Raw genomic sequence first — 17,635 nt, 5'->3', positions numbered from 1 at the left:
CACTTAATAATTTCTACTTTTCATTTAGAGGTCAACCCACATGTCATATCTTTTGTCAAAACTTTTCCTGTGGTTCAAGTCCTTCTTTTCTGAAACCTTTACGAGACATTTGGTGTTTCTTATTGTAGGGCCAGGAGCCGCCATCGTGGCCATTCACATGCAGGTTCCCATTGGATTCGGGCAGACGATAAAGAAATGGCGGAGTCAGAGGACGGGGGGCCATCCTATTTATTGGTGTCTCACCAAGACAGGCAAACCACAAAAGAAGACAAGGGAAAAGCAGAAAACCAGCTCTTCCCATGAAGGGCAAGGGATCAGGGAAGCCCCTGCAATTGTGATAGCAGGAACTGTGTGTCCAAGCTCCCGGTCTGTCCCACTTTATAGCGTAGAAAACCAAAATCCCTTAATCCAATATACAAACAAGGAAGTCCCCGACACAAAGTCACCCATCCAAGGCATAATTGGATTCCTCATGAGAGTGCACCACCCAGATAATACAATCATTCAAGGGTGTGGGGAAAAGCTTAGTCCCAAAACCAAACCCCAGGCCACAACGACCTGGCCTGCCCATAGCCTGTCCCCCACACCCAATATAAGTCACAAGCGAGCAAACATATATATCACATTTACAAACTTATTTGACCAACATTCCACCCCTTTTGCTCGCTTTACAATCTAAACCACAGGCATCTTCCATGATGGTCACTGTGCAAGGAGTAGGATACATTGCATAAACAGAAATAGTACCAACTACAGCAATAGGATTAACAGATCAAAAACTATGGGCGAAATGAGAGAGCTGTCAGTGGCACCAAGAGAGGCAAATCCTTTCCCTCTGGCAGAATACAGGCCAGAGTTTTGTCTGCAGACAGCACCGTAGCTGGCACCAGAGGCCGCCCTGAGCGGGCATACCAAACCTTATTGGCCAATACACCAGCATCTGCTGGTTCTATGTGTAGTAAAATAGGGGAACTCATTATTGGCCATAAAGAAATTACAAAGGTGCCCTTCAAAATGCTGTCCCCTTGAGCACTCAAGGGATAATACACTTCTACCTTAGGTGGCCAGGTGCTGGTTGCCCAAGGAGTTAACTGGAGGTCCACCTCTAACCCCTTTCCCCATGGTGCCAACAAGGCCACCCATCTCAGATGGGGGGCCTGTACAGTCCAGGGCCAAGTCCATTGAAGCCGTTGTCCTTTAAGAAGGGCTGTTGGAGCAGGCAAGAGCACGTTGCCCTGCTGTCCGAAACCTGGCTTGAGTAAAATGTCCTTGGTGCGTATCTGCAACTGAATAGGGGCAGCTGTCCGATGCAGGAGGGCCTCTACTGGAGCTGGGCTTCCCCGTCGAGGTCGCTCATTCAAAATCCGAAGTACTGTCCATAAGCGGCGTGTCCATCCAGTAAGAGAGCCGGTGCCCCCCTCCTGTCGCAGTCCCTGCTTTAAGAGTCCATTATAACGCTCAATGATACCAGCAGCCTGGGGGTGGTAGGGAACATGGTACTTCCAGTCCACCCCCAGCTTTTGAGCCCATTGCCTCACCGTTGAACCAGTGAAATGGGTACCATTGTCACTTTCAAGAACCAGCGGTCGCCCATATGCAGCACTCAGGCGGTCCAGAGCCTGTATGACTGCCCTCTGGTCAGGGTTACGAGCGGGGTAAGCAGCAAGCAGCCCGGTGGCAGTATCTACACAAGTGACTGCATACTGGTACCCTTCTGACTTTGGTAAGGGTCCAATGATGTCTATCTGCCATCGTGTCAGTGGGACATGACCCCTCTGGATCTGTCCAGGTGACACCAGTGGTCTCCGAGGGTGTTCCTTGGAACATACTGCACATTGCTCACAGGCTGCAAGTACCTCTGCATAGGACACAGGCAAGTTCCAAGCCTTAACCGTAGCCCACATAGTTTTCTGTCCTGCATGGAGCAGGCGCCGGTGGAGCCACTGTGCCACATCACCTGCAGGTGCAGTCTCCAACCATCGCACCCTTGCCAACGTATCTGCCTCATCATTCCCAGGATGGGCTAGAGGGGCATGCCCTGTGACATGATATACTGTCACCTGCTTCTGGTGTCCTATTTCCCATAAGTCCTGCCACATGGCCTGACCCCATAATGGACGGTGCATTACCATCCACTGGTTAATGTGCCAAGTAGCAATCCAAAGGGTCAGTCCACGATAGACAGCCCAACTGTCAGTACAGATCACCAGAGGTGAAGGTTCATTATGGGCAACTAGCCAAACAGCTCTTAATTCTGCCCATTGGCTGCTTTGGCCTGTACCCGTGTCCATCCAAATAGTCTCAGTGGCCGGATGGAAGGCGATAGCCGTCCATTTGGCAGGTTGGCCCCTGCTGGAACCATCAGTATACCAGGCATCTTCGGGGATGGGCACCCGCCCCTCCTGGTAGGGACTGACCTCAGGTTCTGCCTCCTGAGCCCCAGTTGCACCTGACTCTAAAGTCGCATAGGTGACTGGACCCAAGACTTCCTGCAGTTCTGCCCTCAATGGGCTGGTGCTAAGAGCACAGCGTTGTTGCAGATAGGCACCCCACTTGGCCAGGGTAGACATTTGGGCCATACCACTACGTGGTTTAGTTGCCCAATCTCTCACCCATCCAGCTATAGGGTATGTTGTTTTGACTGTAACTGGTGTTGTGGTTGTAATACTCTCAGTTGCCAGGAGGGCAGCATACACAGCTGCCAGCTGCTTCTCTACTAATGAGTAACGAACTTCAGCACCTTTCCACAATTGGGACCAAAATCCAATAGGTTGCCGTAGGCGCTCTGTCCGCTGCCACAAGCCCCATCCAAACCCCTCTGAGGTTACATGAACATCCAGCTCACAGGGCCTGGCAGGATCAAACACATTCAAAGCCTGTGCCACCTTGACAGCTCTCTTAGCAGCTGCAAATGAACCTTGCGCCTGCTCAGTCCAATCCCAGCGAACCCCCTTTCGAATAAGGTTGTACAAGGGGCGTAGTAACTGAGCCAAATGCGGTATAAATGCTCGCCAATACCCCAACAAACCTAAGAATTCCTGTAACTGTTTTACCGTAGTGGGCACGGGGTAGGCTTGAATCTTATCTATAACTGCGTCAGGGATAACTTTTGTCTTACCCGACCAGACAACTCCCAAGAATTTAACAGATAACCCAGGTCCTTGTAATTTGTTCTCATTAACTGCCCAGCCACATGCTTTCAAATGGGATAGCAGGGTAGGGACTGCTTGCTCCAATTCTGAAAGAGAATCACTAGTTAGCATAATATCATCAATATAATGGTACATGCGGACTACCTCTGGCTGTTTCCATTTAGCCAGGTCAGCAGCCACCAGCCCATGGCACAAGGTGGGGCTATGCAAATAGCCCTGGGGTAACACTGTAAAGGTCCATTGTCTCCCTTCCCAACTGAAGGCAAATTGGTCTTGACTCTCTGCGGCTATATCAATAGAGAAAAAAGCATTGGCCAAGTCTGCCACAAAGTGGTATGTCCCCAACTCATGGCTTAGCCGATCCATCATGTTAGCTATCGAAGGAACAGCAGCGTGCAAAGGGGGAACAACTTTATTTGACCAACACTTATAGAAAAAGTAAAGTTTCCTGAAAGAATCGTGTTGGGCAAATAAGTGTGTTAGGCTTGCTCGCTTGTACTTTGCCTGATTGGTGCGTGAGCCCAGGGCAGCACCATGTGTGTATAGGCTAAAGCTGCAAGTGCTTGCCCTCAGGACAGCAGATTGTAGATTGCGGATTGCCTGATGGAATTGAGAGGGGCCATTTTTTGCTACTGTTTGCCCAAGAAGGGATTTTTCATCTGGTCTGTTTGCTCATCAGCCCTGAGAGAGGGAAGTGGTTTTCCCTCTCTGCTTGCTCTTCCACTGTTGCGAGACTCTAATAAACAGAATGACCCACCATTTTCTGTCTCCACAGGTCCTTTACTGTCTGCCCGAATTCAGTGCGAATCTGTATGGCCATGACCAACAGCCTTACAAATTGCTTTTTAATAGCAATCCCCTGAACATACAAACCTTAATCCTGAGGATTAAGAGCTTGATTGGATCATGTCAGCATTGGGGATCCTTCCTGCATCTATGTGATAACAAATGTGGCTGGCGTTCATTGCATTCTTCTGAGCAGCACTCAGAGTCAGCGTAGAAGAAAAAGGGGCCACATGCTGAACATGACAAGCTCAGAAGAGTCTACATAGTGGCCTTATAGACTCAGAGACCTAAAGTAACCACACAGGATGGTCTAAAATTAAAACTTTCTAACTAAAAGCAGTTACTAGTGGGTAGTCATGTCCGAGGGAGGTCTTTTTCTCTAACAAAGATCAATGGGTACCTTACTTGAGCCTGTTTGTTATCTTTTGCATCTACAATAATGTACCTGATAACGGTCCTTTGCAATGTAAGAGTAATCCTCTTTTCCTGCTCCCCTCTCAGGGCAGGCATCCCACCAGACCAGGAACCAACAAACCCTCTCATTGTTACTATTATCATGTTGTGAATTGTTAACTATTTTATGCTTGCCTATGTATAAGAAGTATATGTCTATTGTTTTACTTTTATCCAATCCCAAAGGTTTTCTCTCTTTGCTTTCTCCTGCCTCCCTAATCTATCACCAATGGATTTCATGCGACCCCCTTATGTCTTCCCCTTTGATTCTAATATATAAATTAAGTGGAGAAACTGCCATTTTCTGGAGCATTATCTTAATCTGATAAGATTTTGCTTCCTGGTAATTGTCAACAGTTTGGTACAAATAAGCTCATAAAAATTTGAACGTTTCCTTTATTGACAATAGACAAAACTTCTGGTGGTCATTTAGTGCCCCACATTTAGTTGCAGTAATTGAGGTAGTAGTTAACGTTTACTGCGTACTTGGCACATATCAGGGACTCGGTGGATGTGTGAAAATCCCCGCCTTTTGTACTTTCTTGGAATGAGATGAGAGACCAGCACAGGGTAGGGTCATTCATCGGTCACCAAATCTCAGGAAAGCCTGCTGGACCTAGCATCATGGAAAGTGGATCATGTTTGTGAACCTAGTCTGAACCCTGCTGTAGCCAAAGTTTCCAGGCAAACTGGATTGCATCTTTTATAACTTCTCGTGTTTATGAAAAGGAAAAAAAAAATTCTGGCATCAAATTCATATTGCATTTTCATTTAGGGGAAACGGTTGGCGAGGATAAAATAAATAGTTGCGACATGTTATCAAGAATAAGGGCTAGTGAGGAGGAAGGAGATTAGGTAAACAGTGCTGTATTTCTGCTGTTAATCATTCACTGAGCCAGTAAGTCTGCTCGTCCATTTCTATTTGGTGGTCCCTTACCAGCCAACCACATGGCTGGAATTTTGGAACTTTTTGGTAGAGCAATTACTAGACAACTTCAGGGGTTTCTGGGGTAAACTGTTATCTGTGGAGGAACTAGAGCTATTACAGATAAAGGCAGTTTTCTTCCTTGAGAAACTACCCAAGGCATCACAGGAGAGTCTTCTACTTCTTCCTCAGCTACCTGCAGGTAAGTGGATTACTTGCTGCGTACCTTGAGGGAAAGGCTAGTGGTTTGGCCCTTTGAGGAGTGCAAGATTAGAAGAATAAGACGACACAAACACTGGGGGGTGTTTTCAGCAGAAGTCCTTTAAGGAGTACTGCACTAAAGCATAGCATGACTTGAAGAGTAGTTTTAACACCCTTTTGAGTCGCAATTTTAAATTATAAATGGGGTGGGGGATAATAATGCATATTCATAAAATAAAGTGAAGTAGAAAAGATGTTGCTCTTGTTATTGTATCTGAAAGTTGAGTGTGCTGATTTATTGCTTTTTTTTTACCATCTCTCCTTGTAGGAGAGCTGAGGCAGGAGGTAATCCAGACTTCCCAAAGGGATTCAAGGGAGATCTGGTTTTCATAATCTACATTCTGAAAATTGATGTGATTTTCTTTGGAGATTTTGTTAACACCTATATATCTCCTTCACCATGAACAGTAAAGATTGTTAGATTGAATAATAAGGAGGATCTTGGTCAGTCCCCAGTTAGTTTCTTAAGCTAGAAGTCTTAGTCAACTTCACCTCCTTTTTCTTCTTCACTTTTCAAATCTGGCAATGTTGAATACCATTTCTTCTTGAAATTCTCCTTTTGGTTGGGCAGGATGTAATGCTACCCTGGTCCTCATTTTAATTCTTTAGCCACTTTCCTTTTTGTTGACTCCTGTTTTGTCTCTAAATATAGTAGTAGTACAAGGAGAATAAAAAGTAGAACATTCAGAAGAAAAAGAAGCATTAAAGAAGGTTTGTAATAAATGTAGAAATAGGATGGGAGGGAAAATGTGGGAGTAAGTTCCTTCTGGAGTTTGATAGTGATGTGATTGAGAGTACAGATATAAACAAGGAAACACTCCACTGGAGACCAGAGGAAAATATTATTCTTTACAAATGTAGCTGCATTTTTAGAAAGATTATTTAAAAAGTAATCTAATAAAAGAAGAAATTTTGGGGCTGAAGATTTTCCCAGTGCCTTTCAACTTGTACAGCATTCACCAGTACTGACAGTGTTTTTTACAAGAGACTCACCATGTTGACTATGGCTCTTGAGTTGATTTCATTTCCATAGGAATTTAGAAGGTTATGATGTCATTGAAATTTGAGGGAATATGCTAGGGAAGTCTTAGGTTTTCAGTGGGCAGTTCCAGAATTCTAGACTTTGTAGGGAATAGAAAGATGATCTAAGTTTAATGTTATTATTTTAGTGATAAGAAACTGAGTTCCAAGGAGCTGGTGTAGCTTCTACAAGATCACTAAATCAGATAATGGTTTTGCTGGGACTCAAGCTCAGGTCTTCTCAGCTCCCAAGTCCTAGCCCCCATCTCCATACTCCGTGGTCTGCTAAGTCCTGGGAAGATTCTGCTGAGGGACAGGAATAGAATAGTGAACTTCAAATGCTGCACCTGGCAAATTGAGTTACCACACATCGTGAGGACAAGTCAGGGAAGTCAGTTCACAGTATCATCTCTTCAAAATTACATACACGTTATTTCATTTGGTCCTCAGTAAGGGAGTTAGTCATTCTTTTTTTTTGTTTTGAAAGAGAGAGACAGACATAGATAAAAACATCAACTTGATGTTCCACTTAGTTGTCACCCATTGAGTGACTTTCATACATGCCTGGGGCTTGAAACAGTGACCTTGGGGTTGAGATGGTGCCTTTAGGATTGAGCCAGCGACCTCAGTGTTTTGGGACAACACTTTATTTATTGTGCCACTAGCTAGGACCAGTTAGTCATTCTTAAGAAAATAAAACTGGTCTGACCTGTGGTGGCACAGTGGGTAAAACGTTGACCTGCAACACTGAGGTAACCAGTTTGAAACCCTGCGCTTGCCTAGTCAAGGCATATATGGGAATTGATGCTTCCTGCTCCTTGCTACTTTACTCCCTCTTTCTCTTCTTTCTAAAAAATGAATAAATAAAATCTTTAAAAAAATAATATAAAACTCAACTGGGTTTCATTTATTTTATATTTATTGGATAACTAATGTATGCTATATACAATAGCAGGTTGCAGCTAGAAAATTGAATAAATAACTCTTGAAGAGACCTACAATCTATTTCAGGAGGCAAAGTGAATAGATACAGCCTGGTCAGTGGGGGCACAGTGGATAGAGCATTGACCTAGGATGCTGAGGTCCCAGGTTTGAAACACTAAAGTCGCTGGCTTGAACGTGGCGCACCAGTTTGAATATAGGGTTGCTGGCTTGAGCGTGGGATCATTGATATGATCCTAGGATTGCTGACTTGAGCTCAAAGGTCACTGGCTTGAAGCCCAAGGTCACTGGCTTGATCAAAGAGTCATTGGCTTGGCTTGAGCCCTCCAGTTAAGGCATATGTGAGAAGCAATCAATGAACAACTAAAGTGAAGCAACTATGAGTTGATGCTTCTCATCTTTCTCCCTTCCTGTCACACACACTCTCTCTCTCTCTCTCTCTTTCTCTTTCTCAAAAAAAGTGAATAGATGTTATACAATGTGGTGTTATCAGAATGTAGGGGAGCATAAAAGGGATGGCTATTACTTGATATTGAGCACTTCTTTATCAGGAGATGACAGATGATTTTGAGGTTGGAGAAGCATTCATGCACAAGAGACATTCTATGCAAATCGTTGAAGATGTTTAAAATAATTCCAGGGTGTGTTTGGGAAATGTAAGCACCTTTATGAAGTTGAAGCATGGTGTTTTAAGTTAGCAGAAGCAAAGGGAGAGGTGTGGAGACCTAAGAAGTTGGAAACCATGAGAGTTTTTAAGTAAGTTGCTTTTTAGTATTATAACGGCACCAATATAGAAGCTGAGTTACAAATGTTTGGAGATTTTTGTGGTGGTCTAGGGTAGGGTGAAGGAAATTAAGGGAACCTAACCCTGGACTATGGAAGTAGGGTGTAGAAGAGAGCAACAAAGACTTGGCAATTCTGAATATGAAAAGGGGCCAAGAAAGAGGAGGTCAGCAAGACTCAGGTTTCTGGACTGGGAGGCTGGGTGGCATTTCTTTATTACTTTAGCCGAAACAGAAAGCACAGAGGTCAAGTAACATTCATTGGAAGATAATGCATTTCGTTTGATATCTGTTGGATTGAAGATGCCTAGGAAATAGAAATGAAGCAGTTAAAAATACTGATCTGAACCTTGAAAATTATAACTTAAATTTTAAAAAAAGGGTTTTGCTAAAATAAAAAAATATAAAAAGTGGTTTCCTGGGCTGGGGGTGGAGATGGGGATGGAAAAAATAGGAAGAGGCTGGTAATAGGGTCCAAAATTTCAGATATAAGGTGAAGAAGGTTTGAGGATCTAATGTAAAACATGGTAACTACAGCTGATAATACTGTATTCAATTATACAATACAGTGTATTTTATAATTAAAATTTGCTAAGAGTAGAACTTAAATGTTCTTGCCAAAAAGGATAAATATGTGAGGTGATGTATGTATTAACTAGATAATATGTCTGTATGTCAAATCACCATGATGTACACTTTAAATAACTTAGAATTACTCACTTATACTCAATAAAGCTGAAATTAAAATAAAAAGCAAAAACCAAAATTTTAACTCATATTTAGGATTGCAAGTGAAGAAGGAAGAGCAGGAATTTATTTCTGGATTTACAAAGAAAACTGAAAAATATTAATACCTCTAAAAAATGTTAATTTAAATATTTTCCCAGACAAAAAACACTGCTGAGATAACCAGTCACAATTATAAACTTTTCCAAGGTTAAAGATTATGTTTAGTTGGCAAAGCTACAACCTCTCAAGTCCAGGAACAACTCCTTTATTAAAAAAAATGTTTGCAAGATCAGTTTTATGATGCAGATATCCTATTTTTTTTTCTTTTTCTGAAGTGAGAAGCAGGGAGGCTGAGAGACAGACTCCTGCATGCAACCGAATGGGATCCATCTGGAATGCCCACCAGGGGCAATGCTCTGCACATCTGGTTTTTTGCTCCATTACAACCGGAGCCATTCTAGTGACTGAGACGGAGGCCATGGAGCCATCCTTAGTTGCCCGGGCCAACTTTTGCTTCAATGGAGCCTTGGCTGCAGGAGGGAAAGAGAGACAGAGAGGAAGGAGAGGGGGAAGGATGGAGAATCAGATGGGCACTTCTCCTGTGTGCCCTGGCTGGGAATCAAACCCAGAACTTCCACATGCCAGGCCAAAGCTCTACCACTGAGTCAATCAGCCAGGGCCCAGATATCTTCTTTTCTGCAGCTGCAGGAAAGAAAAAATATTCCCTCCTTATTTTATTGAGATTTCTTTCACCAACTTTTTTTAGGCTAAGCACTGTAATTCCATTAGTTAGCATCGAGAGTAAAGAAGGTCAAGCCTGATTGACCAGGAGGTGGCGCAGTGGATAGAGCATCAGACTGGGATGCAGAGGACTCAGGTTCAAAACCCTGAGGTTGCCAGCTTAAATGTGGGTTTATCCAGCTTGAGTGTGGGGTTGCTGGCTTGAGCCCAAGGTCGCTGGCTTGAGCATGGGGTCACTCGTTCTGTTGTAGCTCCTGGTCATGGCACATATGAGAAAGCAGTCAATGGACAACTAAGGTAATGCACCGAGGAATTGATGCTTCTCATCTCTCTCCCTTCCTGTCTGTCCCTATCTGTCCCTCTCTTTGTCTCTGTAAAAAAAAAAAGGCAGGTATGACTGTCTCAGATTGTCTCAACATTTACATGGGAAGAAGTAGAGCAGAATAAGATTTTTATTACGATTAAGTTTATGAAGGATGCTAGGTTTTGTACCTACAGGAGACAGTTGGGCCCAGAGGTCTGTGAGTGAGTCATGGCTGATGATCAAAGTCATGGGAGTAGAAGAGTCCCTCCCAAGAAAACAGGTAAGAGCAAGGGAAGAAGAAGCCCAGGACAGGCCCTAGTAGGGGCCAGCCTCTCTGCTCTGGGTGTGGCACTGGGTCTCACTCTTATCAAGAGCCACAGTAAAGTCCCTACCAAAGGCTCTGGACCAAGTCCAGTGGGCTTTCCTCTGCACTGGGACTTAAAGTCACCTGGTGATACAGCCATCTGTTGTTATAATTTTACATCATTATTATAATGATGCTTTGATATAATAATATGATGATGATGCAGTTCTGGTCCTGTCAGAGTCACATTGCAACATCAATTCTGTCACTATCTTCCCTAATATTCCTTTTGAATATTTACTATGTGCTGTCCATGCACCAAGCCAAGCCCCTTCTCAGCAATTCTGGGAGACATGTATAGTTATTCATGTTTTATAAAAAAGGAAATTAAAGCTTAGAGGAGCTTAGAGCACTAAGTATCTTGCCCAGGGGCACACATTTCTCCATGTGGTGGACCATGATCCAACCTACATGGCCTGGGTCTGACTCCAGAACTCATGCCCCAGAGCCTGGCCACATATTGTCCTGGGTCGATGGCCTTGGTGTGAGGCTCAGTGCTATAAATCCCTCCTCACAGTGGGGGGTTTGGATGTGAGGCTGTCTTTTGCCTCCTACCATAACCCAAGGAAGGAGGAGCACTGGTTTTTGTTTATTCTTCTCCTCCTGCTGTCCTCTGCTGACTGGTTGATTATAGGATGACTTCAGTTTACAGATGGGGAATAGCCTAGAGTAAAGTTGCTAGGGTCCATCTATGCTCATTAAGACACAGATGTGCTTTGCTTTAAAACTAGTTAAAATCTGACCTTGACAAAACAAATACTGTCCGAGTATAAATATGGACATGCACAGTATTATTTTTCTTTAAAACATATTTTGTCCCTAGGTGCTTTTGAATGTAAATCCAACATTTATTGAGTACTTTAACTGTGTGAAGTGCAGTGCTAGGTACAGTGGAGATGAATAAGAACCCACCCTCTGACTTCAGGAACCTATGGTCTGGTGGTAAAAAGAGGCATAGAATGCTAGTTATAAACCGAGGCAGAATCGGAGTTACAAACACTGAGCTGTAATTTGAATATGGAGACTGGCCTGGAGGATGGGGGAGGCCTTGGAGAAAGGACTGGGAGAATGAGTTGGAATTAAAGAGGAAATGGGAAGAAAGCAGAGGACATGCATGGGCAGGGTAAGAAGGAGGAAATTGGAGGTGTCTGGGATTCATGTTGTCTGGGTCAGTTGGAACATGGGGCTCAGATCAAACCACTGAAACGTTAGTCACTAGCCACCAATTAAGTGAATGTTAATTCCTGAAGGACCAGTTCACTGAAGTCAATATGCTGAATTTATCAAATTATCAATTAACATTGTTTTAAAAACTATTCATTTTGAATATATTCAATACTTGTTCATTTTCTTTTTGAATATAGCTAATGACTATGTTCTTTGTAGCAGCATTTTAAGTATATTTTGTTCAGTTGCCTGAAGGTGAGAATTTAATCTTCTGGTGTATTTTTATAAATATACCATACTTAGTAATATTCTCCTGAGTATATTCAATGTATATATTTTTTTCTTGTGAATATACAGTAATAACAACTGCAACAATTCATATGAGAAATTTTCACTTTCTACTGTTACTGTTTTTTTATAATAAAATTCTAATTTGCTAGCATATTGGTATTTTAAAATCTTTTTAATTTCACTGATGTCCATAAACATGTTCAATTTACTGATTTATTGAAGTTAAAGAAACATTTCTTTCTATATATATATTTTTATTATTAAGTGAGAGGCGAGGAGGTAGAGAGACAGACTCCCGCATGCACCCCAACTGAGATCCACCCAGTAAGCTCCCACCAGGCAATGCTCTGCCCATCTGAGACCACTGCTCCATTGCTCAGCAACCAAGCTAGTTTAGGGCCTGAGGCAAGGTCATGGAGCCATCCTCACCACCCATGGCCAACTTGCTCGACCATTTGAGCCATGCTACAGGAGGTGGAGAGAAAGAAAGAGAGAGAAGGGAAAGAGGAATGGGTGGAAAAGCAGATGGTCACTTTTCCTGTGTGCTTTGACTGGGAATTGAACCCAGAACTTCCACATGCCAGCTGACACTCTACCACTGAGCCAACTGACCAGGGCCACATTTCTATATTTTTTATAGTTCATAACAGTTTTTATTTTCTGGGACAAATTTATTATATTTTGTCAATTTCACAGATTTAATGGACTGGAGGAAGGATGTGCTAGGAAAATAGAGAGGGGGTGTGTGAAGGCCCAAAGGGTGGGTTCTGGCTATTACTAAACTTTTAAGAACACCTCAATTCATTCAACACAAATTCTGTAAACACACTTTTAGTAAGAAATCATTTGATACATCGTTTATTAGGTTGAACTTATTTTGGGGGCAGAATTGTCCTGCCAGCCATGTAAAGAGTTCTTGGACTAAGATATGTATGGTTGGGGTGGATCTGCCTACAACTGACAACTGGTGGAAGGATAGCTTCATTGGAATTGAATTTTGGAAAGATGCGATTCTATGGGTCATTACTCAATGAAGTTAGGCTCCTCCACAGTGTGTGAAGGGCCACTATAAACTTTTCACTTTTAGTGTGGGAAAGAACAATCCTCAAGGGAAATATGGAGGTGACTCCCTTCATCTATGTGGAGGTGTGCTTAGTATGAATTATGGACACATGGGAGTATAGACTCATGTGGACCTAACAGAAGTATTAGAACAAAAGATAACATTCAACAATTCATTGGGAGTAAACTTCATATATTCCTTCAGGGAGAAGGATTATTTCTAATGGAAATTTAAGATTTATTTTTTTCCCCAATGGAAAGAAAGTGGTGATGAAGACAAAACTATCCTTCACGATTTTGCTTTAAACAAGTCTTTAAATAATTAAATAATGAAACTAAATTTCTTTATATATCTCTATATATCTACATATATAGATCTATATTTCTCTAGATATGAAACATTTTTTTCAAAATTGCAAATCACTTGGTTTATTACCTTAGTTGACAGTTGTCATGAAAAACTCCCAAAACTATAGCGATGTACTCCTTTTCTCTACCTCATTATTTTCCTGCCTTTTTGTTTTGTTTTACATTTGTTTCCTCTTCCCTGCCATTTCCTTGGTCAGATCATCTCTGTGGCTCACCTGGTCAGTTGCAATAGTCTTAATCAATCTTCTTGTCCCTTCAATTTGTTCAGTCTCTCCTGTACGCATCTGCCGTAGTGATCTTGTTAAAGCACAATGATGTGTCACTCCTTAGCTTAAAAACAAACCAACCAAAAACAAAATCCAAAACAAAAAATAACAATGACTCTCTATTCCCCAAAGAGTAGCACCCATAAATTCCTAAACTTGGTCTTTATGCCCCATTCAGCCACAACTTTAAGCTGCCCACTCCTTAACAATCATCGCCCCATCTCAGATACTATTTTCCAGCCACTTTGAAATATTACCTACTGTTCCCTCAATTTGCCCTGCATCCGTTTTCCAATGTTTAAAGCATACCTAACTCAGACACAGCCACTTCCTATCTCTTCTTAGTTTAGCGCCCCCGCCCTGCCCCAACCACAGAAGCTAACACTCACTGCCCTGTGTTGTAACATTTGTGCACGTCTTTTTTTTTTTTTTTTTTTTTCCAGTCTAAGCTGTGATTTTCTGGAAGACTTGGATCCCATAGCATTTACCCTAGTGTTTTATTACAAATAGGAATTCAATGGCTGTTTATTAAATTGAGTTCTTTCAGCAGGAAAATGTCTGCCTTTTCAGGTCGTGTACCTTCCAAGAACTCCAAGTGGGACCCTTGAAAGAAAGGGGAAAATGTCAGCCTGGACCTTCTCGAGGCTGTGGAGAGTCCCGGATCCAACTGTATTCCAAATTACCTTGGTGGCTGCTCTGTTGGCTACTGTTCTTGGTGAGTAACAAAGAAGTTTAGATCGGCAAAGAACATTCAAGATTATACACTTGTTCACTTTTAAGACTAACAAAGAGATGATTAAGCTTTTAGAAGAAATCCATCTGCAGCAACTGAAGGTTTATTTGGCCAGGAATTTGTAATTTATTTAAAATTTGGAATTTAAGGGGACTTGGAGTTACTTGGAATTTAGGGGAATTTGCTTTACCCATGAAAGAGGCAGTTTTCTAGATACTTCTTGCTAGATTTCTTCTCCAGGAACTTCCCAATCTGTCTCCCACCCTGACTTTAGACAAATCTATTTTATCTATCAGCCTACCTGAACAATTTTCACTGCTAGTGGGTTTATCCAGAATGGAGAGGGAATGTGTATACCACTGAGACTTCTAAAAGGTAAATCAGTTCTGTATTTGATTCTTGCTAGGAAAGCAGGATTAAGAGGTTTACATTTTGAGGGCTTCATATTTCTTCCTTTATATTATTCAAAATCCTAAAGGAGCAAAAAGGTACAAACAAAAAATGTTATTCTTATTCATTTTCAAGCCCCCCCCCCAATTTCCCTTTCTTGAGATAACCCATGTTACATAAAGTTATTATTAGTGAAACACTATGTTTCTGTTGAGGAAAATTGTAGGGACTTTTGACTTTGCACAGACACATCTGAGTTGGCAGATATGGGAGTTCTGATAGGCTGATGAAATCATGTCTGCCACCCTTTGAAAATTAATTGTCTTACATGTAATTTCAGAAAAGGATGGAAAATTTCTGCCTTTTATCATCATTTTTCAACAAATGTGTGTTACTAATCAGTCACTAGATTCATTGAACAATGGAAATAATAGGAGTTATTAATTTTCTCCATTAAAGGAGAAAAGAATGGTTCCTGTTCTAGAAATCATACTACTGAAAACACTAAGATGCTGTGTCCCAAGCTGTAACTTTTGGTCCTCTTTGTCATTTTGATGTCCAGGTGATTGTGGTCCCCCACCTTTTTTACCCTTTGCTCTTCCAATAAATGAGTTGAATCAGACAAACTTCAAAACCGGAACTTCTCTGAAATACACCTGCCGTCCTGGCTACATTAGAACCAGTTCAAGATATACAGCTCTTAACTGTAGAACAGGAGGCACATGGCAATACACTGAATTCTGTACCAGTAAGTATTTTTATTTGTTCTTTTTCCTTTCTCCCAAAGCTGTCTCAGAAACTAAGAAACCACTCAGTTTGTCAGTTATTGATTTCAGTATACATGTGTGTCACTTTTTTGGAAGCATAAACAAACCAACAAAGAAATGCAAATGAATCAATCAGAAAACGAAGAGCTATCTAGTTGCATTGAAAAATAATTTTATTCTTTACAATGTAATTCAGTGAACACCTCTTTCAGAAATTAGCTAAAATTCCATTTTAAAATGTTGAAAACCAGACTGACTCTTTACAAAATTATAAAAAGTTATATGGCTGGAAAGTGGTGATGCAGTTTCCAAAGAGACCTCACCCAAAATATCTGCTGTGTTTGGAAGAAGATGCCGCAATTCTCTCTCAGTTGAGAATATATTCTGTGGTGTTTTTTCAATAGTAAGGGTGTACAATCTCTACTTTTTTATTGTTCCCTTTGTGATCAAGAACATGCATTTCTGAGCGGCCTCAGTGCAAAGTACATGCCACTGACACAGATGGGGCATAGCTCCCTGGTCAGTGTGTTCAATCCTGGATAACAGTCTCCGTCACTGTAGTGATTTAACTGACCATTTTTTTGCTAGTGTTAAAATACACCAGAAAAAAAAATGAGATTAACTTGTTTATTTATTTATTTCTCTAAAGTAAAAATTCAGTGAGTCATGGGATCTGTCATGGATTAATCATTTCTTTGATGGATCCATGAGTATTTTCAATCCTCTGCTATTCTGAACAGTGCTCTGATGAATTACCTTATACATACATCATTGTTTATTTATTTCTCTAAAGTAAAAATTCAGTGAGTCGGTATCAGAAATAACTTTGAATCCAAACCTCTGCTCTTTCTGGAAGCAGAGGTCTAAGCTAATCAATCCTTTTCTAAAGCTTGAAATCACTAATTCTCATTTTAACTTTCCTCACAGAGAGACAGTGCAGCAACCCAGGAGAATTACGTAATGGACAAGTGATCATTAATACAGATTACTCTTTTGGATCCTATATAGAATTTGACTGTTCAGAAGGGTGAGTAGAAGGCCATCTAGAAACAAAACTTTTTAAAAAAATTTAATGCTAAGGTGTTTATGTATTTCTGAAGTAAAAATGATGTCAAAAGGTGTACACAAACTCCTTGCTTCCACTCTATCTCCATCCACCCCATTCTTTGCTGTCTGTAAACAGGGATCTACTTTTATTGTTTTTGTTTCTTATGCATCGGTCTAGTGTTTGCTTTTACAAATACAAGCTAAGAAACTAGTAAATATTTTTATTTTGCAATTTTTTAATCACAAACATTTTTAAATCTTGCTTTATTTTTTCTTATTGATCTATACAAGAGATGCTTCCATCTTTGTGCATAAAGAGGTTCCTTGCTAATTTGTTTTACAACTGCATAAAATTTCATTGTGGGATCTGTCATGGATTAATCATTTCTTTGATGGATCCATGAGTATTTTCAATCCTCTGCTATTCTGAACAGTGCTCTGATGAATTACCTTATACATACATCATTTTGTACATACATAGTTATAGCCGTAGGAAAAACTCCCAGGGTGGGATTTCTGGGTCAATGAATAAATATGTATATATAAAATATTTGAAAATTTGAAAGATATTGCAAATTTTTCTTCCTTGGGGTTACATGTTTTTGCACAGTAGGCTAATGTCTGTCTCTCCATAAAATTTCCTACTAAGTGTGTTATCAAACTTCTGAAAACTTGTGAATTTTTTGAAATTTTTCCAATTTAAGAAATAAAAATAAAATCACACTGTAGTTTCAGTATATATTTTTCTTACTATGAGTGAAGTTGAACATACAATAGTTTTATATGTTTAAGAGATGTTTGTGTTTGACCAGGCAGTGGCGCAGTGGATAGAGCATCGGACTGGGATGCGGAGGACCCAGGTTCGAGACCCCGAGGTCGCCAGCTTGAGTGCGGGCTCATCTGGTTTGAACAAGAATCACCAGCTTGAGCCCAAAGTTTCTGGCTTGAGCAAAGGATCACTCAGTCTGCTGTAGCCCTCCAGTCAAGGCACATATGAAAAAGCAATCAATGAACAACTAAGGTGCCGCAACAAGGAGTTGATGCTTATCTCTCTCCCTTTCTGTCTATCTGTCCCTCTCTCTGT

General features: G+C 41.3%; 1 protein-coding gene across 1 annotated transcript in view; it reads left to right on the top strand.

Annotated features, from left to right (window-relative positions):
• Nucleotides 1–5,265: 5,265 nt before the first annotated feature.
• Nucleotides 5,266–17,635, top strand: part of C4BPA (complement component 4 binding protein alpha) — a 48,403-nt gene continuing 36,033 nt past the window's right edge. The window contains exons 1-4 of the mRNA XM_066361869.1: nucleotides 5,266–5,518; nucleotides 14,185–14,329; nucleotides 15,300–15,485; nucleotides 16,432–16,531. Coding sequence (XP_066217966.1) covers nucleotides 14,236–14,329; nucleotides 15,300–15,485; nucleotides 16,432–16,531 — 380 coding nt within the window. The 5' untranslated portion in view covers nucleotides 5,266–5,518; nucleotides 14,185–14,235. The remainder of the gene's footprint in view (nucleotides 5,519–14,184; nucleotides 14,330–15,299; nucleotides 15,486–16,431; nucleotides 16,532–17,635) is intronic.

Source organism: Saccopteryx leptura, chromosome 2, assembly GCF_036850995.1.
Source record: "Saccopteryx leptura isolate mSacLep1 chromosome 2, mSacLep1_pri_phased_curated, whole genome shotgun sequence".
Classification (NCBI taxonomy): domain Eukaryota; kingdom Metazoa; phylum Chordata; class Mammalia; order Chiroptera; family Emballonuridae; genus Saccopteryx; species Saccopteryx leptura.
The sequence above is the reverse complement of the archived record's forward strand: the minus strand, read 5'-3'. Positions and strand labels throughout refer to the sequence as shown.